This window comes from Alnus glutinosa, chromosome 7, assembly GCF_958979055.1.
Source record: "Alnus glutinosa chromosome 7, dhAlnGlut1.1, whole genome shotgun sequence".
Classification (NCBI taxonomy): domain Eukaryota; kingdom Viridiplantae; phylum Streptophyta; class Magnoliopsida; order Fagales; family Betulaceae; genus Alnus; species Alnus glutinosa.
In genome coordinates this window covers 22856005-22882787 of record NC_084892.1, presented here as the reverse complement: position 1 = coordinate 22882787, position 26783 = coordinate 22856005, and the positions used below count along the sequence as shown (strand labels likewise).

The following is a 26783-nucleotide window of genomic DNA, read 5'->3' as shown; positions in this document are numbered from 1 at the left end:
AGTTCTGCATGCGCAATTGAAGTTTTCTATCATGTTTAAAAACATCGCTCTCACAATCGAAAGAAATGACACGCTGCAAAGTGATGGACTCATCAGGTAGAAACTAACCAGGATGTGTGGGAGCCATGTCAGTCCCCTCTAGGCCCGTCATTCTAAGGCACAAAATCCATTGCCAGCTTCATTTTCAACTCTGCCAATGCAAACAACCTAATCCCATTACTTTTTTCAGGGACACAAAATAGCTTCACAAAAAAAACAAAGACATAAGTTGCTCCTTACCAGGTGTTATTAACAAACTAACTACTAAAAAGCAGGGCCAGTTCACATTTGACCACCCAATCAAGTTTAAAAAGAGAAATTACAATTAAATTTCACATTCCAAATGTTGGGTAGATCGCTGAAAGCAGGCACTGGAAACTTATATCCATGTGGCTACGAAAAAACTTGTTACATCCCAGCCTCTCATTTGGCAGTAGTTCTGATATTACTCAGACCACCGATTCCCCTGACCTCATTCCATCCACCCCAACGGTCATTCGGCATTTGCATATTACTAATCTGTTGAGCAGTCAATGGCGGAAAGGCAGATGGATTGTTGGGTTGAACTTGATCTAAAAGCATCGGTTGAAATCGATATGCATCATTTGGGGGAGAAAATCTATTCCCGAAGTGATCTGGGAATCCTATATTCTGCTGTGTGGAAATGGATTGCTGCATCAAAAGTTTAAGGCTTGTATCATGTTCAAAAGGACTATACTGTGGACGTAGAGTTGGTCTCACATCAAAGCCTGCCTTATTCAGCCCTCTTGTCAGAATCCCTTTGCCAACTTCCATTATTGCTGGATCAATAAATTCAACATCTCCAGTGATGCCAACATTTCCAGTTGTTGCAGATCGGAACATATGATTCGCTGGAAGGTAAAAGGAAGATTAGAATCTATCTAAAAGAAATCTATAAAATAAAAGTAATAAATGACAAACCAGAACTGTCAAAAGCCTGATCTGTTCTCTCACGAGAAGGAAATCCTGGAGGCAGTGCCTTGCTTGGCACTGAAAATCCTGGTGGGATCATAGATGGAGCTCTTGAAACCGTTGGGGGATATTGGAGCAAGGAACCTCAAAAAATATATAAAAGAAAATCAGTGAACAGAAAACATTTATATAACAGTCACTAGAAACAGTGTAACAAAGCAATATAACAGGAAAAGCAAATATTCATATAACAGTCACTAGAAACAGTGACCGTTAAGAAAAAGTGGATAGCAAATACATTTACCTCCTTTTTTTTTCTTTTTTTTCTTTTTTTTGTCCATTACTTAAAGTAATAAATCTAAAACAGGTACTGATAAACCTGGAAAATTCGAAACTAAAAACGATACTGTTCAAAAACTCAGTTTAATAGTCTCTATTAGTTACCATAGAAGGCTATGACATGTGTACTAAATCCCAGAATTCAAGAAATTATGAGATTAGGTCCAAGAGAAATCACAAATGCGTGAACCATAAAACAGACTGATCTCGCTATATCACTATCTGAACAAGTGAATTATATAATGTGGGTTTCTTGGTGAATTTAATGGAAGAGACTGACAAAGATCAGTAATGGAGGTGAATTTCTGGTAGTATCATTAATGGGGTGGAATGAAATAAGGGAATAACAGTAATGGCATATTCGAGGAAGCCAACCTCCACTACAAAAGTAATCAATGCCAAAAGATACCCTTCTATCAACCCTAGAGGCTATATATAACCCCCTTACAAGACAGCCCATTAAAACATAACATAAAGGGACGAAGCCCAACTATAACCCATTAACTCAGCCCATATAACCGGTCCTTATTTACTTAGCCCGGCTAGCCTAGGAATACCGAAACGCACAGCTTTAGAACCAGCTGGAACGCACCCTTCAGCCTTCACTTCTCCAACTGCCACATACTCTCCCGAACAACTCACTTCCACTCTAACTTCCTTCTTCTTGATTCTTCAATTCTCAAAATCCCATCTTTACCCTAACTCCATTTCTGGCCTGTGACACTATCTACATGAAGACCAAATGGAAACCACACCAGATGCAAGGATGAACATCATGCTGTGGGGGCCCACATGGGACCAGCCCACTTGGTAAAGCAGCCTAACCTAAGTGGGATTCAGGTTGTTTAAAAAGCCAACAATGTGGTCATGCCACACAACACACTGAAGCAAAAGAAAAAACAAGAGAAGGAAAGTGAAACATGAGAGAGCAGCAGAGAGAGAGAGAAGAAAGAGAAGAGAATTGCGGCAGTGTGCAGCGAGAGTGACAAAGAAAAAAGAGTTTTTTTTTTCCTCATGGTGTTCAAGAACAAATTGGGGGTTTCTCTAGGAGCTGTCTTTGGTGCTGCAAGGAGTCGTAGTATTCAGAGTGGGAATCTCGCCACAGTATTGGTTTTGCCAGATTATGGTGGTTTGTGGTGAGATTATATTTTTTCCTAGAAAGTTGGTATTGTTGTATTTCCCAATTTGTTGCAAACTCAAGCTCTGGGCATAAACTTGAGTGTTGTGATCTCTATTTTATTATTGTGGATTGATCGGATTTGCCCCGTGGTTTTTTCCCTCTATACTGGAGAGTTTTCCACGTAAATTTGGTGTGTTCTCGCGTGTTGCTCTCTTGGTGCTTGATTAATTGCTTGTGTGATTTTTCTTCTACTTGTTGCTTGGGTTATTAATTTAATTCACGCATACAGTAGTTTGGCCCAACAAAGTGGTAACAGAACCAAGTTATTTGGATGTGGTTGTCTTGTGTGGATTAAACAGAGAATTCTTTGGGTACTATGATTAAACTTACAACATTCAATTATTCAATTTGAAAGCCAATGATGGAGGACATCCTTTATTGTAAGGATTTACATGACCCAATTGAAGGTGATAGTGCCAAGCCAAGCAATATAACTAAGAAAGTGTGGGAGAAGATGCACAGAAAAATCATTGGATATATCAGACAGTGGGTTGACCTCAGTCTGTTCCATCCTGTATTTCAAGAGACAAATGCTTACAATCTATGATAAAAGTTGGAGAGTCTGTATGAGAGGAAGACAACTCAAAATAAAGTTGTTGCGATTAGAATGCTTTTGAATTTGAAGCTTAAAGAGGCAAGGTCTTCCAAAACTTGGTGAATCAGTTGATCATGATGAAAATAGTGCTAGATGATGAGTTGAAAGCACTATTGCTTTTTGAGTTTTTTGCCTGATAGTTGGGAGATGGTGGTGTCACTTGGTAACTCTGCTCCGAATGGTTAAAGACCGTTTGTTTCATGAAGAAACAAGAAGAGATATGGGCAGAGATAATCCACATGCTCTTGTTACAAAGGACATAGGAAGATGTAAGAGTAGAGATACTAAGGGGCATGGTAAATCCAGAAGTCAATCACAGGCGAAAGGAAAAATCATATGTTTCTACTGCAATAAAGGGTCACATAAAGAAGCACTCCAAGGCTTGGAAAAAAAAAAAAAACAGAAAGAGGAGAAAGATCAGGAGGCGGATGATCAGAATACCACAGGTAGCGCTTCAGATGAGGATGTGGTAGTATTCTCTGTAGGAGAGGAAGAGTGTTTTCACGTTGCAGATCCATATGTAGAGTGGGTAATTGACTTAGCAGCTTCCTAACATGACACTCTCAGGAAGGAGCTCTTTACTTTGTATAAAGGGGGTAACTTTGGCAGGGTGAATATGGGCAATGATAGCTATACCGACCTTGTGGGAATTGGCGACATTTGTGTTGAAACAAATGCAGGATGCATCTTGACATTGAAGGATGTGCGAAGCGTTTAGATATGCACCTGAATCTGTTCTCCATACATGCTTTTGATAAAGCAGGTATGATAGCTATCATGGCGGTGGGAAATGAAAACTCAAGAAGGGGTCAATGGTGTTTGCTAGAGGAAAGATTTGTTGCACACTATACAAGACACAAGTAAAGGTGTGTGGTGATGCAGTAAATGCAACTGCAGATGATTATTCACCAGACTCGTGACACAGGCGACTGGCTCACATGAGTGAAAAAGGATTGCAAATTTTGGCATAGAAGTCCATCATTCCTTTTGCCAAAGGTACATCACTAAATAAATGTGATTATTGTTTATTTGGCAAGCATCATTGAGTGTCTTTTCAAAAATCCTCTAGTAGAAACCCCAATGCGTTAGATTTGGTTTATTTTGATATATGTGGTCCCACTGAAGTGGAGTCCTTAGGTGGCAATAAGTATTTTGCTACTTCTATTGATGATGCTTCACGAAAGATATGTGAACAAAAGACCAGGTATTTCAGCACTTCATGAAGTTTCATACCATGGTGGAAAGGGAAACTGGGAAGCCTTTAAAGTGCCTCCATACTAATAACAGAGCTAAATACACGTCTAATGAATTTGAAGATTACTGCAGAGCACGACATTAGACATGAGAAGACATTTCCTGGAACTCCACATCACAACGGTGTGGCAGAGAGAATTAGCCCCACACTATTTTGGAAAAGGTCAGAAGTATGTTAAGGATGGTTGAAATGCTTAAGCCATTCTAGGGTGAAGCTGTTTGTACTGCGTGCTACCTAATCAATCGGTCTCCATCAGTTCCTTTTAGGCTTTCATATTCTACAAAAAGTGTGGACAGGAAAGCACATTTCATACTCTCACTTGAAGGTGGGTGCAAACTGCAAAGCATTTTGCACATGTGCCTAAGGAACAATAATTGAAACTTAATGATAAGGCCTTTCCTTGCACATTTGTTGGCTATGGAGATGCAGAATTTGGATACAAGCTATGGGATCCAAAAAAGAATAAGATAATCAGAAGCAGAGATGTGGTTTTTCATGAGATCGGACTTTGGCATGCTTTGAGAAATCTGAAAAGTTAGTACATGCCGTTAAAGTTGTTCCTGAGCAGCTGAGCTTACACCTGTCTCTTCGTCTTCAGATAGTGCCACTCATGGGGGAGAGACACGAGTTGAAAACCAAGGTGATGAGCCAGCAGTTGTTGATGAGGTGATACAACGAACACGAGGGTATTGAGCAGGCAGGGGGAGGAGTCTACTCCACCAAAGCCTCAGGTTAGAAGGTCTGCTAGGGAGCATCGTCCATCAACCAGATACCCCGATTCTGAGTATATTTTGTTTACTGATACGAGGAAGCCAGAGAGCTTTCAGGAAGTAGAGTCTCATAAGAACAAGCAAAGTTGCATGAAGGTCAAAAGAACAATTATTAGATGGTAAAGCTTCCTAAATGGGTGTTCAAGCTTAAGAAAGATGGTTAAAAGCTATTGAAGCATATTGATGTGAGACACAATTGGCTAGGACAAGTAGCAGTAGAACAGTTGATGCAATTGAAAAAAAGTTCACTGAGAAGATTCCAGCTGACATGTTGACGAAGGCTGTTACTAGAGAAAAGCTTGAGGTTTGTGTTAGACTGGCCGGCATAGATTCTAACCGATGAGTCAAATCACAATCTCCTTCCTTAGTGGGCTGGAGGAGAAAATTGTTGTGGAAGCCCACATGGGTCCAGCCCACTTGGTAAAGCGAAAGCCTACCCCAAGTAGGATTCAAGTTGTTTAAAAAGCCAACAATATGGTCACGCCACACAACACACTAAAGCAAAAGAAAAAACAAGAGAGGAGGAGCGTGAAACATGAGAGCGGTGCAAAGAGAGAGAGAAAACAGCGTTTGCGTGCAGTAGTGCAGAGAGAGAGTGAAAAAAGAGTTTCTTTTTTTTTTTTCCCCTCGCGGCAAGAACAAAGATTTATTCTTCTTTTCTTACGAACAATAAATTATTATTTTTTTATAAGTAATCGAAATATCATTAAAAACGAAAAGCGCTACTCAAATATATAGGGAGTCTACAAAAGAAAACACTTAGGTAGAAGGGAAGAAAAGAGCAAGAAAATTATGAAAACTAAGCTCCCAAGGAGCTACAAATGCAGTTGTCCAAGAAGAAAGACTCATGCTCCATTGACGATCTCTCACGGTCCTCAAAACTTTTGTCATTTCTTTCCCTCCAAAGACACCACAAGAGACAGGAAGGTACCATCTTCCAAACAACGGCACTCTTTAGTTTTTCCACCAGTCCGCCAACAAGCAAACAAGGCGACAACACTGCTAGGCATACCCAAGAAAGCCCAAAACGACTGAAAATGGCATTCCATAAGGCGCAAGAGACCTCACAATGAAGGAGAAGATTATCCACGAACTCCACATTCCTCTTGCACATACAACACCTATCAATTACAATGACATGCCGGTTTCTGATATTGTCCATACTAAGAATCTTCCCTAGAACCATTGACCAAGCAAAGAAGGCCACCATCAAGAGAACCTTCGTCTTCCAAATACTCTTCCAAGGGAAAAGAGAGACGTTGTTACCAACAAGAACACTATAGTAGGAACTAACGCCGAACAACCCTTTTTTGGAGGAGGACCACCAAAGCTTGTCTACACCATCCCGTCTCATTCTAACTGAGTACAACAAATTGAAGAACGAGGCAAAAACATCCACCTCCCAATCATGTGCCGCTCTAATAAAGGTTACGTTCCATTGAAGTGAGTCACCAAAATACTCCAAGAGAGCCGCTACTGCAGCATCTTAAACAAAGGCAATATACCATATAAGTCTAGAAAGGCTTCTATAAGGGCCTTGTCCCCACATCACTGATCATGCCAAAATTTAGCATTGACGCCATCTCCCACATCAAACCTAGTGTGACTAGAATAAATCCCCAAACCCCTTATGATATTCTTCCAAACCCCTACCCCATACAAACCAGCTGGCTCGTTAGAACACCATCCACCCCATAAGCTGCCAAATTTGGCATCCACCACGCCGCTCTCTCAAGCCCATAGCGCCAAAGATATTTCCCAAAAGAGCATGGTTGAAATTCATAAATTTTGAATGCCCAACCTCCCTTAGAGATCGGAGAGCAAACCTTGGACCAGCTGACTAAAGTGAAATTTGAATTCTTCACCAAGACCACCCCATAAGAAATCACAATAAAGCTTCTCTGCGATTTATTGAAGAAGAAGAAGAAAAGCTCATTTACACGAAAAGCATACAAGAGAAGTATCCTCACTATTGGGGTCGAGAATCTAAAAAGTTAACAAAATCTACAAGATTGGAAGAGGAGAAATTAGGAACAAAAGAAACAGTCCAATCTAAAAGGGAGCTCAAGGATGAGGCTTTTAAGTAAACAAGGGATGACTTTCCATATGGCCTCTTTAGGATATCTCTGCCCTTGCGACTTCCAACATTGAAGTAACTCTAGAATATTGCCTAGAATGACCCACAAGACTCCAATTAAAATGAGAACCAAGTGAAATATCTCACTAGTAAACTCATAATGGATGAAAAGGTGGCTTACGATCTCTTCGCTCTTCTTACAAAGACAACACCAATTGACAAGGGTAAGTCCTCATCTCCTTAGGTTGTCAATCGTAAGGATTTTACCCAAAGTTGTCCAATTGAAGAAAGTAATATGAGTTGGAGCCTTCACCTTCCAAACACTCTTCCAAAGAAAATGGGAAAACTCTCCATATTGTAATGTATTGTAACATCTCCACTTCAAACATGTGGTTACAAGTTGAGGACCATAACATTGCATCTAATCTCTCTCGAAGAGGTTTTCGAAGAGTATGAAAGATCAATGAGTCCAACCAGAGACTCAAGCTTCCAATCTTGGACCTTCCTGAGAAAACTCGGGTTCTAATGAGCATAAGAGCCAGAAGAGTCCAAGTAATTAGACACTAAAACCTCTTTGTCCCAAGCTATAGAAAAGAGTTCTGGGAATAAGGACTTGAGATTTGCTTCTCCGCACCACACATCATGCCAGAAACGAAGGCGAAAACCATCCCCTACTCTACAGGATACCAAGTTTGAGAAACACCCCAGCCATTCCTAATGTTTTTCAAAAGACAAACCCCATATCGCGCTCAAGTTTCCTCAAAAACACCAGCCCCCTCTATGGATCCCGTACTTCTCAACAGTCCCCAATTTTTTCTTTGTTCAAGAAAAAATTTGGGGTTTCTGTAGGAGGCGTCTTTGGGCGCTGCAACTACAAAGAATTGTAGTATTCAGAGTAGGGATCTCGTTGCAATATTGGTTTCGCCTGGTTGTGAGATTATATTTTTTTCCTAGACAGTTGATATTGTTGTATTTCCCATTTTTTTTGTGAACTTAAGTACTAGTCATAAAATTGAGTGTTGTAATCTCTATTTCATTATAGGAGAATGATCGGATTTGCCCTGTGGTTTTTTCCCTCTACACTAGAGGGTTTTCCACATAAATTTGGTGTGTTCCTGTGTGTTACTCTCTTGGTGCTTGATTAATTGCTTGGAGAGGTGTTTCTTCTACTTGTTGCTTGGGTTATTAATTTAATTCACATATAGACAGTAGTTTGGCCCAACAAATTATTCCATGTGTGCCCTAAAACCAAGAAAACTATTTTAACTACACTGCTGTTCACTAATTAGTGGATTTCTAGCTACTACAAAGGATCTTGTACATTTCACCAATATATAGAATATTCAAGAAAGTTAAGTTCCTACTCACTCAGAAACCAACAGCCTAAAATCCAGTACACTATGCCTGTAAGAAGCTACACATCCTTATCTTCAGCCCTCGCATAAAGTAAGGGAAGTAACTCTAAAACAAGCCTCCCCATATCACCAAGTAGATCAAAACCTAGTCATCTCCGGTGCCAGCTGAAAATTGTGTACAACACCTAAAATCTTCTTAAACTAACATGATCCTTTTCCAGAGACTCAGAATCACGATGCTGATCACTGGAAGACCAAAGACTCAGCAGATACAACACCGAAAACTATACTACACTGAAAACTATACTACCCACAACATCTCCAATACCAACATTGAATTTACTGAGGGATTCAAACAATTATTCATATAAACATAATTACCTTACCAAATCCCAGAATGGTTCTGATAAACACACATAATATAATCACGCTGTTATACAAGACCACCACATAATTTCATGATGCAATGCAAATGATAGAATCAAAACATTCTAATGTGGAAGAACAGAAACAAATACTTATTACCAGGCGAATCATAAATCTAAACAAAAATCAATAGCACTAGAATTATCATAAACCAGGAAATTTCACTAACAAGAAAAGAATAAACAGTTCTACAGTAAACATAATACAGGAACATTAACACCGTAGAAGATGATACTCACGAGGAAGTTTAGAAGTCGTAAAAGGATCACTGCTGAGAAATTTATTAGACTCCAAAGAATTACCGGATGAAATGATATGCTGATATGTGTCTACACAAGGATCTTTCTTTTCCATAAAAGCATGTGAGGCAACATATTCATCAGGCACATGCCTGGTACTACCCAACAAATTCTCCAAATCAGGTACTTGATTAAGGACATCCTCCTGTCTTGCAAATGAGAACCTGGACTGATTTTTATCTTGTGCTTTTTGTGAATTTGGTACTTTATTGTAACCATGTTGTTTACCATTCTCACTCAATAACTTCACCAGAGTGTGAGGCGACGTTAATGAATCTTCCCATGCATTGATATCCAAAGACAAAATATTTGAGATTATGCTGCTCTCTCCCATATCAGAAGTAACGCTATAGTCAGCACTGGGTACATGTCCCTCATAAACGCCCACATGCCCTAATCCCTTCTGAGAGAACACACTTGATGAACCAAACGTCCCACCCAAATCAGCAAGAATCTTAGTTTTATTATCATTGAAGCCATATGACGATATGGTACTCTTGGATGTCAATGGGTAATCAACTTCCTCGTGTTTCATGCATACAATTCTAGGATCCACATCAACATTACCTTGATTGGATGCCTCACCATGCTGCCAAAATTGACAGCTTGACTGATTCAAATCCTGTAATGGACAAGGTGAACAAGAGATGGATGGCAGCCGATGCATGCCCTCGACACCTTTCAGCCGCTGATCATCTAAACCTAGTAAATCCTCCTCCATGCGTGCAGCTTCCATAAAAGCTGTTGACATTGAAGCTTCACCAGAATGCTCATTATAATCTTGCTGTGAACCTTTCATTTGAGTAAGGTCACTTTGCGGACCAACTGGACCAGAGTACCTGTCTTTAAAATGATTATGAATGCTAATTGATGATAATCCAGAGCATGAGCCCTGAACAATCCCATCTGCATGAGGAGTTCTATCTTTAATGAAACCAGGACTATAGGATGGTTGGGTGAGTTCTATAGAACTTGCGCCAGTGGATGATGCTGCAATATTCCGATTGATGCCCTTAGCTAGTAGTCTGCTGGAAGTCACAGGGGTGGGAGTTGTATCTAGAATAATCTCTGCATTAGTATTTGATACTGCTACTGGACAATTTCCATCAACAAACTGTTCAGTCCATTCTGTTGGCTCCAATTTAGCATAAGAATACACTTCCCAGCTTTCTTCGTCTATCATAGAACTGTTTACATCATGGGTATATCTTTCATTGCTTACAACATCTGATACAAAGACTTGGGTATTATCAGATATATCAGGATTTCGATTGGTAGGGCCACCGGAAACAGAACTAGTCACTGGTGGCAGACCAGTGGAAACACGCATCACCCTGAGAGGAAAAAAAATAGTAGAAAATTAGATTCCATCTCACAGAATGAAATGAAAGATGCCAAAGATCAAGAGATCATATACCATGAGCCAGTGGAAGGAGGTACACTATATCTTCCGGTGCCATTATCTGTGTGAGATCCCCAAACCTCATCATCATTATACTGTTAGGAAGAGTCAACAAAGTCCAATAAATTGTGAGCACATTGTGACAAACATCTCACCAGATACATGTAATGCATTCTATTGACAAAATTTAGAAATGCTTTACAACTTGATCATTGCTGATACTCATCCCTTATACGTTGTGATATAATATAGTTATTTATCATTAACATTAAATTATCCAACAGTCCATGCCAATAACAAACGTGCATGGAGCCTTACATTTGAAAGACTTTTCACAACTGGTTTGGCCATTGATATGCTGGAATTGCTACACTCATCTGCTGGGGGAGGTAAAACATTCCCTGAACGCCCATTCATATTATTTGTAGCACCAATAATTTGTTGAACTCTACTCCTTTAAAACCAAATGGGTCAAATTACAATATGATAAAGCTATATCTAAAGAGCAGACAAGCACCAAACAGAAAGAGAAGTCTCCTAAAAACAATGCAAGTCAGAAATTGAGGAGAGAGACAAGGAGATAAGGGAGAGAGTAGAAGCAAAGGAAATACAAAGGTAAACACATATTGCAGTAGGAAAAAAAAAACCCTTCAGTATTGGAAAAGTCTAGCTGAATAATCAATCTCCTTGTAAAAAAATCAAGTGAAACAAAGCGCAGAGAAGAGATAATACCTTGCAAAGGCTGAAATTAGGTCATCTTTGGCAAAACTATCATCCTGAGAGCCATAATCATGCAAATATAAACAATCTGGATTGCTGCAAGGCTGGACAAGGAAACAAATTAATCCCATGAACTAAATTTATTTCTTTAGTTTGCATCAACAATTTGCAAGATACAAATTCTCTTAGTTATTTACCAAATGTTTTAACCATGCATGGCAGTATTTTGTGGTCCCAAAGCATGCCCTGCAAAAGCAAACTCCTATCAATAATCATATGGAATTTATAGTATCATAACCTTCAAACAAAAACAATACGTGCTTACCTCAAGGATCTACCATCTAAAACGAAACCATGCACTGATTGAATACACCGAGCCGCTTCCTCCTCTTTTGAGTATGTTATATACCTATAAAAGATGGAACCACAAGAAATGTAAAGAATAAACAAATAAAAGTAGAAAATAAACAAATAGCGTTCTAGAGAGAGTGAGAGAGAGAGAGAGAGAGAGAGAGAGAGAGAGAGAGAGAGAGTACAATATTTCCAACCAAAATTTCAAATTAAGGGAACAAAGATGATTGAATGAAGGGGACACAAATCAATTAATTGTACAAAATGGCAAATGATCTTACACACAAAAACTATTGTTTGATGAATGTTGGATAACCCCATTTGCTGTACGAGATATGGACACTTTCAAAACCTTCCCGTACTGGCCAAAATACTCCCTTCGCTGAAGAAGCTGTTAAACCCAGAAAAGCTTGGGTTAGGTACTACATATAACTAAAAACAAATATAAAACAGCAAATGAAACAGAAGATAAAGCAGGCACCATGTTCCGCTAAGTTGCAGTCTAGGAAAAAGGGAAGGTACAATGGTATGAAGCCACTCACATCTTCATCTGTAAGATTAAGAGGCAATCCAATTATATACACTAGAGTCCGTTGAATAATTCTAACATCACTAAGATGTTTCCTTCCTTCAGGTGCTTTGGGCTTCGACTTTTGTAATTTTTGTTTACGCTCCAAATTTCTTTCAACTACTAACCTGTTCAGCAAAGAAAGTGGTGACATCACTCAACAATTCATCAAATAATATAAAACAAGAAACTGCACAGTTACTAGAACAACCTTTCACAGTCTGTTGCCATCCCCACAATCTTTTCTTTGTCATAAGGGGTACGGCATGCTGGACAACGACCCTCAGTTCCATCTTTTTCAGCCATTTCCATGATGTGATGCCAACACCAAACACACATCTTTGAAGATAAAGAAAAGGAGGAGAGGGCAGTAAATAAGAGTATCAAAAGAATAAAAAACATGAATTCATTCACATCAAAATGTTTTAATTGCAATACACATCATACACATTTACATCTATTTCTATCATGCTTCTTTTTTCCTGTTATGTTGCAGTTGGACCTATGCAAATTCACTAGAAGTAGCACAAGTAAACCACGTTCAGTTGACAATAACATATGAAAAAAAAACACATGAAACATAGCTAGCAAAACAAAGAATTTATTGAATGCCGGTGGCTTAATATATTATATGTAGATTGTAGTTCTAACCTCATAACCGCATTTGCATGGCTTCAAGTGCTGGTCTGTAAAATCCATTTCCTCAGTGCATATAGGGCATGTTTTTTCACCCTTTTCACCCATGATCTTCCTAAAATTCAGCAATATTACAAAAATATAAATTTACAAACACACCTTACTTTTGATGCACAGTCTAGTTTCTTGATGTTCAGACATATGACCTTGGTGTTAGAACAAAATTCAAAATATGCAAAGTCTTAACAATTCCTCAAAACAACCAAAATTCCGGGAGGAAACATGCCTGGTCGCATTTTATTTTTTTTTAATGAGTACAGAACTACGGTAAATCTCACATTTGAAATAAGCATCTTAGAGATAAAAAATATAGAAATGGTTGGTATTGGTGCAATACTTTATTTTCTTCAGCAGCACAAACGTGACTCATGCGGTCATACTCATAAATAGTCTTCTAATAATCACTCACCATCCTAAATAGATGTACATTACTATCAACAACATAAAACTGCAAAAGTTCAGACCTTATTGAAATAATCAAAATAAATTTGTACTCAAGATCTTGCTCCAACTCCTGCAAATCCAAATATTATAAGTTCATCGAATAGTAACAACATCTAGCCCACACAACTCCACAGCCAAGGAGCACCTACTATCAAGACTAGACTGCTTTACATGTCACCTACTCAACCACATTGCCAACGCCCGCTTAGCAAAAGATGCATTGCAACCAACAGCTCTCCAACATACCCCTTTAAGTAGGTATGAGAATCATTTCTATCTCTATAAGTGGCAGTCAGCACCAATAGAGTCAAATTTCTCATACATTTTTCTTTTGTTCTTTTTCCCCCGTGTATCGCATGCTTATACCCACAACTTGCGCAAACTAATTTGCACATTTGACAGGGACAGACATCTAGATTGCCAGGAAAAATTTAGAGAATAAAGGAAAAAATCGAAATTGATTTTATTTTGGTTTGGCGGAAATGCAGAACTATCCTCAGCACAGTCAAGTAGTAGAATTAGCTCACACGTCTCTCAGGCCCCAATCGTCAAGGACAAACCTGATATTCATAATGAAATTTACCTCATTTTTATAGGCCAGCAAAAAGTTCCCCAAATATATGCGAAAAAAAACAATAAGAAAACAAACAAAACGATATAACACATAAAAGTAACAGAAATCGGTGCCGTGAATGAAAAACCTAATCCACATAATCAGAGCATGTTCAGCCAGGATGCAAACGCTACGATCACACTACATAAAATGGGCGACACAGGGTTAGGGTTTTTGGGGGTTCGAGCTAAGAGGGAAAATGACTTACAGAGTAGGATCGGAAGCAAGAAAGAAAAAAGCAGGCAGAGGAATCTCTGAGCTCTGGAGAGGACAAGGCTAGAAGTAGACGAAGACCCGAGAGAGAGTGTGTACCTATGGATGGGTTACTTGCAAGCCACGGGTGGCAGACAGCTCGCTTTTTATGGGTGGTCTTGTGGACGATTGATTGGTGCGCTCTTACTTTATTATCTCACCAGTGTCATTGAAGTAGTGACGTGTAATGCTAAGACCGACCCTTGGTCGCGATGGGAAAGCTCCCAGTCCGGCATTTCACTGGACCCTACTCAAAGCTCAAGAGTCAAGGACGTGCCCAACCCCATTTTTATTACAATTTACGAAAATAGGAGTTTTGTTCTTTTTCGCAAATAAAAAGTTACAAGGTTTTATATTTTAATCGTAACTTGTATTAATAAAAACTGAAACTAGGGAAGGTCACGTGGTAGACCCAATCAACGAAATTCGCGACTCTCCCTTCCCTCTGTTGCAAAAATACAAATATAAATAAATAAATAAAAAATACCCATGATATTGACTGATACGGCAGTGGTATAACCTATCAAATGAAACAAAGGTTTTTCCCTTTTGTTTTTGCTTCTCATGTACGCGGTAGACCAATAAAGCCTTTTGTGTATGTTTGATACCTACTAAGGAGCATATTGGATGTACCAATGTTAGAAGATAATTTTGATGCTGGAGTTAATACGAAAATCTTTAAAGGTTTATCAAGCTATGAAAATGGAGGATGAAGGGAAAGAAAAGGAGCCGTATTGTAGCTTGCTTTTTATAACATTTTTCATGATGTCCGTCTGCCACGTGTCATCTCAGTATTGGCATTCTCTATGTAGCAATGATATACTCACAATCTCTCATGCACACTTTTGGGGTGCCTTACCTCATGTTGGGAATTAAGGGATGGTTATTGATGTACGTAGAGTTTGTCAAGCGTGGGGGTTAACCCTTCTTTTTTGGGCTCTTCGGATCTGGTGTCTCGTGTATTGGCCTCGAGGTTTTTGATCCAACGAACCTAATATGATGGACCCTCTCTAAATGGTTCACTAGTTATCCCACATTACCACAGCTAAGAGCACCGGTAATAAGCACCTTCAAGCACTCGTAATGGCTAATTAAAATCTATTTTATATATTTTAGTTAATGAATTTTAAAATATACCGAATTATCTATTATATCTTATATAATTTAAATATTCTTTATCTATCTTTGTTTATTCTTTTTTTATTTCTTTTATGAGGATTGTAATATTTCAACGGTCATTTTTTCGAACGGTCTTTTTTTTTTTTTTTTTTCAAACGGTCATTTCTCTAACGGTCCTATTTTTTAGAAACATGAAGGGAGCCTTATGGTTTTATTATAATCCGGAGCCTCTTTTTCATTCAATTTTAAATGGGCATGTAATCATGGGAGAATGAATACTCATTTTCATTAAAGCCATCAAATATGATTTTGCTCACACAAACACATGCACACACACTGTAATCAAGCCATAAATGGAAGAAAAAGAAAATAAGATTGAGAGAAATAAAATGTAGAGGCTTATATCCATGATTGTGGGGGGTATGAGCAATAATAGAAATGATCATACCATTTGTTAACTGGAAACACAAACACATAGGAGACAGAACACCAATTACATGACATAAATATTTGAACAAGTAGAATTTTTGCTTTCCCTTTTATTAGCAAACCTTATGTACAACTCCATTCATGCATCTCAGTCTACATGGCCAATGGCGGACGTATTGAAGGGCCAACAGGGGCCACGGCTCCTGCAATAAAAAAATAAAATAAAATTAGTAATGCACTTTTCCTTGGGCTACCACATTTTTCTTACTTAGTGTAAGGTCTGGTCCCACCGACTTGGCACCTTTTCTTTGTTTTTCTTCTTGTAATAAGTCAGTAAGTGTATGACCAACTGGTTGATAGAAAGGCTTCTCTTATTCCCTTTTCCAAATCGACACCATTTTTTTTCCCTCCCTTGCTTTCTACCTAATCCAAAACCCAGGCAAAGCCTCTCCATAAAAGTTCTCAAAGTTTTGGTAAATAAGTCCATAGAGGAAATATTAATTTTCCATGGGCCATGGGCGGCCCATGGCCCCTCCAACCACAATTATCTAGGTCTGCCACTGTACATGGCAGTAATTACTACAGATAAAAAGATCAAGGCTAGGAAGCAGTAGGGGTCTGGTTTATTAAGCGATACTTATTCAAAGTTTCCACCGAGTCCAAGTCTGTTTTTCAAGCTTAAGCTATCTCTTTCATTACTTCATTGAACCTAGCTTCTTCTTCTATATGCTTCCTTGTAATATCACAGTCTCATATTGGGAATAGATGAATAGTTCAAATAGAGTGAGTAGTTTATAAAAATACTCGTATGTATTAAGTCTCACATTGCCTAGTTATTAGGTGAAACTAGGTTTAATAAGAAATTCTATGAAAGCTCCAAATTAACTAGTCATTTTGGGGTGATAGCGCATATGTGGCTAACACTTTTTTAGGTCGTTATGAATGGTATCAGAGCCACCTTGTAAACACCAAGTCATGTGGTACTGGAACACTGTATGAAGTGGCCCTGATGAAGACGTTAAGGGTTTAAGAGAAGGAGTTTGTAACAGCTCGGTCACATAATGAGAAGAGATAAATAGTTCACATAGAGTGAGTAATTTATAAAGATATTCATGGGTGCTAAGTCCCACATTGCCTAATTAGTAGACGAAGCTGGGCTTTATAAGGAATTTTAGAGAAACTCTAAATTGACTAGCCATTTTGAGGTGATAGCGCATATGTTGCTAGCGCTTTTTCCTGGGTCGTTACATTACTTGTACTAGATTGGTTAAAAAGTTATTGCCTCTTGACATCAGATTCTTCAGTCCTTACAAACCTTCCACGAATCCTTGGTTGATTGTCAGCAAGAGCCTTCCTGCAAGCATACTGAAACACAGCTGAATCATAAGTTTAAGGAATTTGAATTCAGTGTATGGAGCTAGTGGAAAAGATTTCACTTACACTACTTCACTTTTTGTTAATTTGAAAGAATATTAATTGATGAAATATAAACAGTAACTATAAAATTACCTTGATATTCCTGTCGAAGTTCCTCTTTGTCTTCTTATTCCTAAGTCTGGAGAGCTTTTCCTGGCGCTCTTCAGTGGTGCATTTGCTGATGATCAATGGACGATCAAAGGGAGAAAGGATGAAGCTCATGCCATTACCAAGAGTCTGTCATAAAAACTCAGAATCAATTACCCAGCCCCATCCCATGGAAATGACCAAAAAAACATCTAAACATTTCTCAGTCGCTAGACTTCTTTACAAATCCAATGAATGCTTAGTGTTCAGTTGCTAGTAAATGAGGTTCAATATACAAAAACAAAGACAATCTGAGGTTCTTAGTTTGTAATCCGCTCAGCAGTAATTTGCCTTAAACAAAGAGAAGCTATGATCTGCACATAACCAAATAAAATATATTGTGTCTCTGTTCAAATAAAGAAATTAAAACTCCAATTACATGAAACAACCCAGCAGCAAACTATAATGAAACTTTATCCAGAAATATGGCATTTTAAAACTCATTTACGGATCTACTGCTATTTTGGCCACATATGAGCTACTCCGGAGGTCACAAGTATTTAGTCCAGTTTCAAAGTAAAGCTCCTAACATTTCTCTTAGCAAGAAGACATGGAACTTGGGTATAATCTACTTCAAGGAAATTTAGCATCTTTTAATCTTTTTTTCTATCGTTAAGGTGGAGAATTGAACCTCCCTTTTCTTTTTCTTTTTTAATTAAAGAAAAAATAAAAAAATATATCACATCTTGGTTAATCATTTACAACAGACTCAGGATTAAAGACAAAACAATATATTACAGTGGGGTTACAAAAGAAAAGCATAATCGAAAGCAAAGAACATCATTTATTTCATCATTGGGTTTTCTCAAGGAGTTTAGAAGCATGGTGTACTCACCTTTATCTCATATGGACTAAGAGCAACTCCCAAAAATCATAATGCCAGGGCTGAAAGTGAAGAGGCTCTGATTCAAAGGCTACTGCACTGAAACGCCGTAATCAAATCTCAATTCTCACATACTCATTCTCTCTCTTGTTGAACCTTTCTCATTTCTCTCTCACTCGATCTCGTCTGGTGAAGGAAGGAAATGGGGAGAAGATGTGTTACGAAGAAGAAGGCGAAACAGGGGAGGGGAATCTCTGCTCGTGACTAACTAGAGAATTGAGAAAAGAAAAAGATTTTTATTTATTTTTTGTTAGAATATATGGAAAATATATTATTCTATATTTGGTTGATATTGTAATATTATCTACTTACGGGTTAATTATAATCAAATCATGGTGATTTGATTACCATACTTTGTATTTACTCGCGATCTCAACCTTGTTGTTGGTACAGTTTCTGGATTGTGACGTGTCAGCTCCTAGTTGGTTCTCCAGGGGTTCGGGCGCAAAGACTTGCAAAATAACAAAGGCACGTCGGGGGTTGGCCAGCAGAACCTCTTTCGATGGCTAAGTCAACGAGTGCTTTTATAAGAGTAAATAGATGCAATTAGAGCTAGGTGATACATGTTCTTTACTATCTATTTATATCCCTTATTTTAAATAGTTGGTGTGTAGGAGGTTCCCAAGTCTCAGAGATTGATGACCATCTGGCGTGGGGTGTGCAGTAATCTGGTACGATGTAAACAGTGACTAGGCATGGTGTTCAGACACCCTGTCGGGTATGCAGATATTAAGTGCGGCACACAATACTGGCGCCTAATCAGATTTCTAACTTGATTTGACTAAGCTAATAAATGCTGGAGATCCTAATAAACCTGTGAGATTTTGATCATTAAACCTCCCATACCTGTCAGAGCAGGTGTACTCTGTGTCACATTTCCCAGTGCATTCTCGGCACAACCCTTTGTTAGTACCGAACCCTTAATCACCTTAACAGTCGGCAATACATTCCCATCTTGGTAATAGGTTCACTTTCTGAGTATGGCCGTACATATCCAAATTGTGTGTGTCTGGCCAGTCCACCCTATGGTTGAAGGATCCGGTCGGGTCTGGTTTGTCCATGGGCCCACTTGGGCTTAGGGAATGATAATTCCCCAACACCTATAAATAAGAAACTTTGTATTGTAGACAAATAAGTCAATGAGCACAATGTAGTCCTTATGGCTAATTCATAGTGGTGGACATAGGTGTCTACCACCGAACCACCCATAATTCCTTTTGCTCTTTTCACTCTCTTATTTTCGCATTTATTATTCTATTATAGATTTCTTCATGGTATCAGAGCCATTTTTCTATGGACTCCATTGTTTTATTTTCTCTTCTTTTTTTCCCCCCTAGTTTTTTACATAGTGTAACCCTCTGGAATTTCTGCTGGAAAAAAGAAAAAAAAAAGGTGGTGTTGAGTCGGTCGACATCGTCGTTGTTTTCTACGGGTCGTAGCCGTCTTTGCTTTTGCTCAACTAATTCCATCACAACTGAGTCTGCCAAAGTATAGATGTACCATGCCGAAGGTCTTCAATTTTCACATTTATTTGTGTAAGGCTTCGGTCAAATTGCTCAAATTCTTGGTCTTTTGTGTTTCATCTGGATATGCATAAAGTTTCCATTCGAGAATATTTTTGAGAAGGCCATGCCTCACGTTCAAGTTAAGTTGGGTAAGGATTCATCCAAATTATTTGTATTATGTAAGTTATGTTCTGGTTTCTCAAAAAAAAAAAAAAAAAAAAAAAAGTAAAGAAAAATAAATCCCCTCTTTTGGATTTTTGGCCCTATCTTATTATGATTTGCGACTTAATTTATTGGCGAATCTTAGCACAATGTGGTTTGGCCCTTCACAGGATTTACGACCATCATTGTCAATTGCGGCTTGGCCTCTCACGAAATTCTTTTAACGGATAGTCTTCATTTTTCGGCCGTCTCTCTCAGCCTTTCTTGTTATTCATTGGCGAATCTTGGCACAATATGGTTTGACCATTCACAGGATGTACGGCTAGTTTTTGTTTCTGACTATCATTGTTAATTGCGGCTTGGCCCCTCACGGGATTCTTTTAATGGATAGTTTCCGTTATCCGACCGTCACTTTCAGCCTTTCTCGCCTGGCACCGTTTTGATCCAACCATCGACTTCGGCTGCATTTAAATCAGTTTTCTATTTTCAAACTCAAAGTAACTCAAGCTTCTAGAATCTTCCACCTCGAGTTTGAGGAGGGATGTTAGAATATGTGAAAAATATTATATTATATTTTTCATATATTCCATATTTTGATTGATATTATAATATTCTCTATTTACAGGTTAATTGTAATCAAATCATACCATACTTTGTATTTACTCTAAACCATATAAATGAGAAACTTTGAATTGTAGACAAATAAATAAATGAACACAATGTAGTCCTTATGGCTAATTCCTAGTGGTGAACGTAGGTATCTAATACCGAACTGCCCATAAATCCTTGTATTCTTTTTTCTCTTTTGTTTCCGCATTTATTATTCTATTTTAAATTTCTTCAATTTTTCTTTCTTTTTTTTTTTTCAAAAAATAAATAAATAATAAGAAAGAAAAGAAGATAAGCAAAAATGAGAGAGAAGAGAAGGTTACCTTAAACTGAGATAGAGAGAGAGAGAGAGAGAGAGAGAGAGCAGTTGAGAAGACGATTTCCTTGGAGGCAACTAAACTCACTAAGTGAGAGAGAGATGCGGGAGAGCATGTGGCATTGGGAAAGAACTGATAGAGAGAAAGAAATGATTAAAAAAACGATGGGTCCGTGAATAGTGTAACTGTTCACAAATGGAAGCCAAACGCATTTTGCCTGAGTAGATAATCGAATGGATGTGGTTTTTAAGAATTTCCTTAGCTATTCTAGCCAAAAGGAGGATATGCTTAATCCATTGAGAATGCTCTTATAGCCTATTCCCTTCCTTATATATGGGAAAAATCTAAAATAAAAAATAAAATAAAATCACAAAAAACCAACTACATCAGTTTCCTTAAATTTTTCCTAAAGCCTTGGGTAGCAATGTATGGATTATTATAATCCTTAAAAAAACCCAAGGCTCTCTCTCCTCTCTCCTCTCATGTCGCCTACTCTCTTCTTCTTCTTTTTGCAGCGCCAGTACCCGCATCTCTCTCTCTCTCTCTCTCTCTCTCTCTCTCCCCCGCAAACTCCACAACTCAAAAGCCCCAAAATTCTCTCATGCCTCTCTCTCTCTCTCTCACACACATTCTCTCTCCTCTCCCATTTTCATAAAAAAAAAACAGAGGAATAACGAAAAAAAAAAAATGAATAACAATAGACACCCATTCTCAAAACACTGAAATACATCCTCAAAATGCATAAACCAATAAATATTAATCCCAAAATCCACTGAATATTCCACAAAATCTTCAACTCAAAATCCATCAAGAGAGACGAAGATTAGAGAGAAAGAGAGATTGAGAGACAGAGAGGAGAGAGAGAAGACGAAGACGCAAACGAGATAAAGGTTAAGAAAAAGAAGAGGGTCATTCCAAACAGAGACCCTTTGATAGCCTCCAAATAGAGGCCCATTCCACATCCTTCCAAAAGAGAAAAAGAAGATGGAGACGAGAGAGAGATTGGCGAAGGTTTCTAGAATAAAGAGAGAGAAAAAAAAAAGTAAAAGTAAAAAATATATTATTTTTAATGATATAGGGAAAGATGAAGGGAATCTATTATGAGATTTATTTGGATAGGGAAGTAAAAAGTAATTTGGTTCTTTAAATTTAAGAAAAATTGTTGGATATCTGTTGCTGGTGCTCTAACTTGAAAGCAAGTCAGGTGATGGGAATTTTTATCATCTATTTTCGTCTTTCGTGTCATCACACTCAAGAATCGTAAAGGTACCATTAATTTGTTTTATCATTACAGCCGAAATGACGTTTTTTGTGATCTTTAAAAGTAACAATTGTAATAAATGTATCGATAATGAAGCAAATCATCACTTCTCTCGTGCTTCTTTGGTTTTCTTTCATCCACGTGTGGGACATGACTTGAGAGGTGTTAGATTTGAAATTCAAAAGGCACAATGACGATCTTTAAAAAAGACTTTCATAATTAATTCCTGTCACAGTTTCCCTTTGTACTTGATGAATCGAATTCAGACCATTGTTTTTGTTTCTCACTCATTGCCTTCGATGGATTCTCTGCACTATCCATCGGATTTTACTCTTTTTTTCTTTGTTAGAGTTTTTTGTACTCATGTCGCCATGAACAGGCTTTGTAATAGCCCTCCAAATTTTATACCTTATAAATAAAATTGAAGGTGGCACTAACTAACTTAACCTTAGTTACACAGCGGAATTTCATCAGCAAGATCCCCACAAGTTAGAGCAACGAGAAAAAAATAAACCCTTTCTATTACATTATTACAAAATTACCAGAGCTCTAAATGTTCATTAAACATAACAGATTACGTAACTTGTCTTGTGAGCAAACATTACATATCATTTTCTCCTAACTATAATTTATACATCATCACACCATCACTTGTACCTTACACTATTACTTTAACTTAACCTCTCGATCCTTGCTGCCTTGGTCCCATTGTTTGTTGTCGTTATTCTTTTGTCTATAAATTTATATTTACAAATGAAAAGAATGAGTCTACGACTTTGTAAGCAAGAAACTAATGCTAGTGTGTAACTGTTAACATTTTATCATGCAATTATAACCAAACAGCTTAAATGTAAGAATATATTATGTAACATTCTTTTGTAAAACTAACTTTCAAAATGTTTGACTTTGAGAACACCACCCACTCCTTAACAACTTCAATCTTACTTGCGTTGACTAGGGTTGTGCTCAATAACTGTTGTCCCATCCCTCATTACTAATACGTATTTTGCGCCTGTCTTTTTTCTATTCACTTTTTTTTTTTTGAAAAAATCTTGCTTTGCATGCAAGTCTTTGGTCGCGGTTAGGTTCCATTTGTATACTTGGTGGAATCTAGCATATCTTAACCAAACCTTTTGCATGGGCGCGCCATTTCAGCAAGACAAAAAGAATGAATGACCAACTTGCTTGTGGGATCCGCTTTTGAATATTTAATGATTGGCCTTTATCTTTCCGTTTATATATTCATCAAATTGTGATCGATAAAAATCCTTTTTTTAGGCGAGTGTATATTTCTTCATAACCTTTCTTTTGTAATTATTAAGGGGTAACCCTATGTAACTATGCAGTATACTTTTATCATTCCTACATACAAACTAGCTCTACATATCTCATAGAGCAAGGTTATGTGGCATGCACATCCCCTTTTGAAAATGATTGATCTGTACATCACCTCTCTTTTAGAACCCTATCGGCCTAGTCCCATTTGCTTAAGGCTAACACCCGATGGACTTTGCCACACGAGGCCACACACCACCTAACGGTGTTTTGCATTACTTCTATAAGTGACATGGGCTTTTATTTGAAAAAAAAAATAAAAAAAATTGTATTATATATCTAAGAGCATTCCTAGTAGCCTCACCAAAATAGGATTTTAGATAGTAAAAAAATCATTCTCTTGTCTTGTCTTAGAAAGCTTTTTACCTTTATTGAACTCAAATCATTCTTATTTTTTGTGATTATGAGAATGATGATTATACAACAGGTTTAATTGACATATGATCAAAAGGATTAGATAGGTCATGCTTAGGGAAGACGAATCGTACTACACCCTAGTTTAGTATAATTTAGGTAAACGATTTGTACTATCCGAAGATGGGTTATACTTTTTCATTAATTGTATGTATCCTATTAAAAACGTAGCTAATCCATGCTTAGGGAAGACGGGTCGTACCACATCTTAGTGGTTAGGTGGACGGTCTGTGCCAACCGAAGATAGATTATGCTTATTCTTTAATATAGTAACTTCTTGTTTATTTATAGCATGCATAGAATGAATTTCTTTAATTAAATATGATTAACCATTGATGTGTAGATAGCGGTAAAGTCAATACTCTACTCTTTCTCTCTCTCATATATTTCAATTATCTTTTACGTTTATTTTATGCACTTTAGTTAATTATAAATTCAACACTCTTTTCTTTAATTATTTTTAATCTTCACAAACTTGATAGCAATACCCCTGCAGTTCTTGAGGTTCGACACCTCTTTATAACCTTCTACAATGATTCGTCCTATTGCGAGTGGTTATTTATTATTGATATATTTTAGTAAACAAAAGACCAAATCACACCTCGTGTTCTTCTACCCATCATGGGAGTCCCAGAGCGAGCTTTGCACGTAGTAGACTTGCCGTCGAGGAGATCTAGTTGGTGACAACAGTGCTAGGCTCGTCACCTATATTTCCCATTTCCAAACAGAGAACACATAAAAATCAAACCTGCAATTGGCAGCAACACCGGCTAAGCACACGGTGATGAACTCCTCGCACGAGGACCTTAAAGATCTTGAAGGACTTGGAGATGAGCTCCAAGCCCTCATTTGTGACCACCATGCGCTTGAATCGAATCTACTCCAGCCATAAGTAGGCGGAGCCATGGCGACGATCCAAGGGCCCACAATCCGGGAACCTTCGAGATCACGTTTCTGTCATTGCCATCCTCTTTGAATGAGAACACGTGCTCCAACATCTCCTTTGGGAACGAGCTCCCCGCCAATTTATGCATCACCCCCCTCTTTGACGTCGTCTTAGAAGTAGCCCCGAGCCCAACAAACCAACACAACAACAATAATTAACATCAAAATTAGAGAAATGCTAGGCTTACACTCAACTCCTCATACCCATTTACCTACACCCTGACATGGCATTATCGCATCAATTTTATTTTTCTTTCTTTCTTGTTTTCTTTCTTTGAAAACAATGACCCCAACGCTCTCTCTCTCTCTCTCTCTCTCTCTGGCCAGCCGACCTTGACCTATGGCGTCCCAGATCTGGTTTGCCTCTCTCCTTCACCAGCCAAATGCACTTCTCGGCCTTCTTCGAGTCCATGGCCGTTCTGGAAGCATCTCGCTCGCTATAGTCACGGTGAATCCTCTCGTTCAGCTCCGAAAGGGATCTGAGTCGGGCTCTGTCTTCTCTCTTGGTTTGGCAAATTTGGAGGGTCCGAAGACTAAGAGGTCCTGGGTGTATACAACCTTGGTGAGTGGAAGTGAAAGTGAAGGTTTTGTTCTGCAGTGGCAAGGGCGATACCGAACCTCGAACAGTTTCCAATTCCTTGGAGACAAGTTGAGCTTCAAGACAAGAGGCCTGAAAATGTCGGTTATTGGGAGCACACAAGCCATTGAAAAAGTTGAAGGGGTAGAGTAGAGAGCTTTAAGGAGGGTGTGGAAGTTAATAAGTAGATGGAGGGAATAGAGAATTTGGACATTGGACCATGGGAGCTTTGACTCACATAGTTTACGCTTGGGGGGAGAGAGAGAGCGAGCGTTGGGATCATTGTTTTCAAATAAGAAAACGAAAAAAAAAAAAAAAAAAAAAAAAAAAAAAAAAAAAAAAAAAAAAGAAAAATATGATGTGGTAATACCACGTCAGGGTGTAGGTAAATGGGTGTGGAGAGTTGGATGTAAGCCTAGCATTTCTCTCAAAATTATAGTCAATGATGGTGGTGCTAGGTTTGTGTGTGTTGATGCTGGTTGAAAACGGTGACAAAGAAAAGAAATTGATTTTAGAATATTTTTCATAAGGAAATAATAATTTTTTTTTTTAAAAAAATTAATATTTAAATAGATTAATGAAAGTGAATAGCTAAAATTGTGGGATTGTTGGAGGCGTTTTAAAAAAGTAAATAGCTAAAATAGAGAATATTGATTTTTATTTATTTTGGCTAGCAAAAATTGGTGAGTCTATTAAAAATGCTATAAAATGTCCCATCTCGATATTCATAAAAATACTAGCAAAAACATAAAACTTGCTTACCTTAATTGTTTACTTTCTTTTTTAGGAAAATGCTCAAATTACAATAAGTGCACTATAAGTGCACAACTCCAAGGCACATTGAGGTGGGATCCATACATGTGAATCCCCTCTAATGTACCTTGAAGTTGTGTGAATCCCTTTAATATGCCTTAAAGTTGTATACTTATAGTGCACTTATTGTGCATGTATCATTGCCCTCATTTTTATACCTCCAGGCCACCATAAGCTTTGTTGTACTGTTTGTGTACGTTATCCCTATTTCTTAGTAGGAGAGTTTCTTGAACCCAATTGTTTGTCAGGAAGCCCATCTAGAGGTCGTTTCGAGCACAACTTACTTTGGTCCCAAATCTAGAGAGATCACATTATACGTAACTATGTATAATGTGAAATTTTGGGTTCAAATTCATCCATCTCTCTTTTAGGCTTAGCCGGCTACAAGGCTATCCTACAAGTAGTTGCAAGCAACATCTAAGAGACAGGTCGTTTAGAGGAGAAAGGAATAAAGAATAAAAAAGGGAGAGGTGATTCTTACATAACAATTACAAAACTCTATTCATATGGGGTGAAACTCATATGAGTCTAACCATA

General features: G+C 38.0%; 1 protein-coding gene and 1 pseudogene across 1 annotated transcript; both read right to left on the bottom strand.

Moving 5' to 3' along the window:
• Positions 1-258: 258 nt before the first annotated feature.
• On the bottom strand, positions 259-18496 carry LOC133874157 (uncharacterized; annotated as a pseudogene).
• On the bottom strand, positions 17138-24817 carry LOC133873330 (zinc finger protein CONSTANS-LIKE 8-like). The gene is made up of 4 exons (XM_062311051.1): positions 24660-24817; positions 18261-18276; positions 17372-17515; positions 17138-17227 (listed from the first exon to the last, which is right to left on the bottom strand). The coding sequence occupies exons 1-4, from the start codon at positions 24815-24817 to the stop codon at positions 17138-17140; spliced, it is 408 nt and encodes a 135-aa protein (XP_062167035.1).
• Positions 24818-26783: the final 1966 nt, after the last annotated feature.

Bases quoted from the DNA above. Each gene is read 5' to 3' on its own strand.
- LOC133873330 (XM_062311051.1), bottom strand. From the start codon at position 24,817: ATGGCTCCGCCTACTTATGGCTGGAGTAGATTCGATTCAAGCGCATGG. The intron at 17,228-17,371 runs GTAATTTTATAG...GCTGTGTTTCAG, and splicing joins ACTTCGACAGGAATATCAAG to TATGCTTGCAGGAAGGCTCT.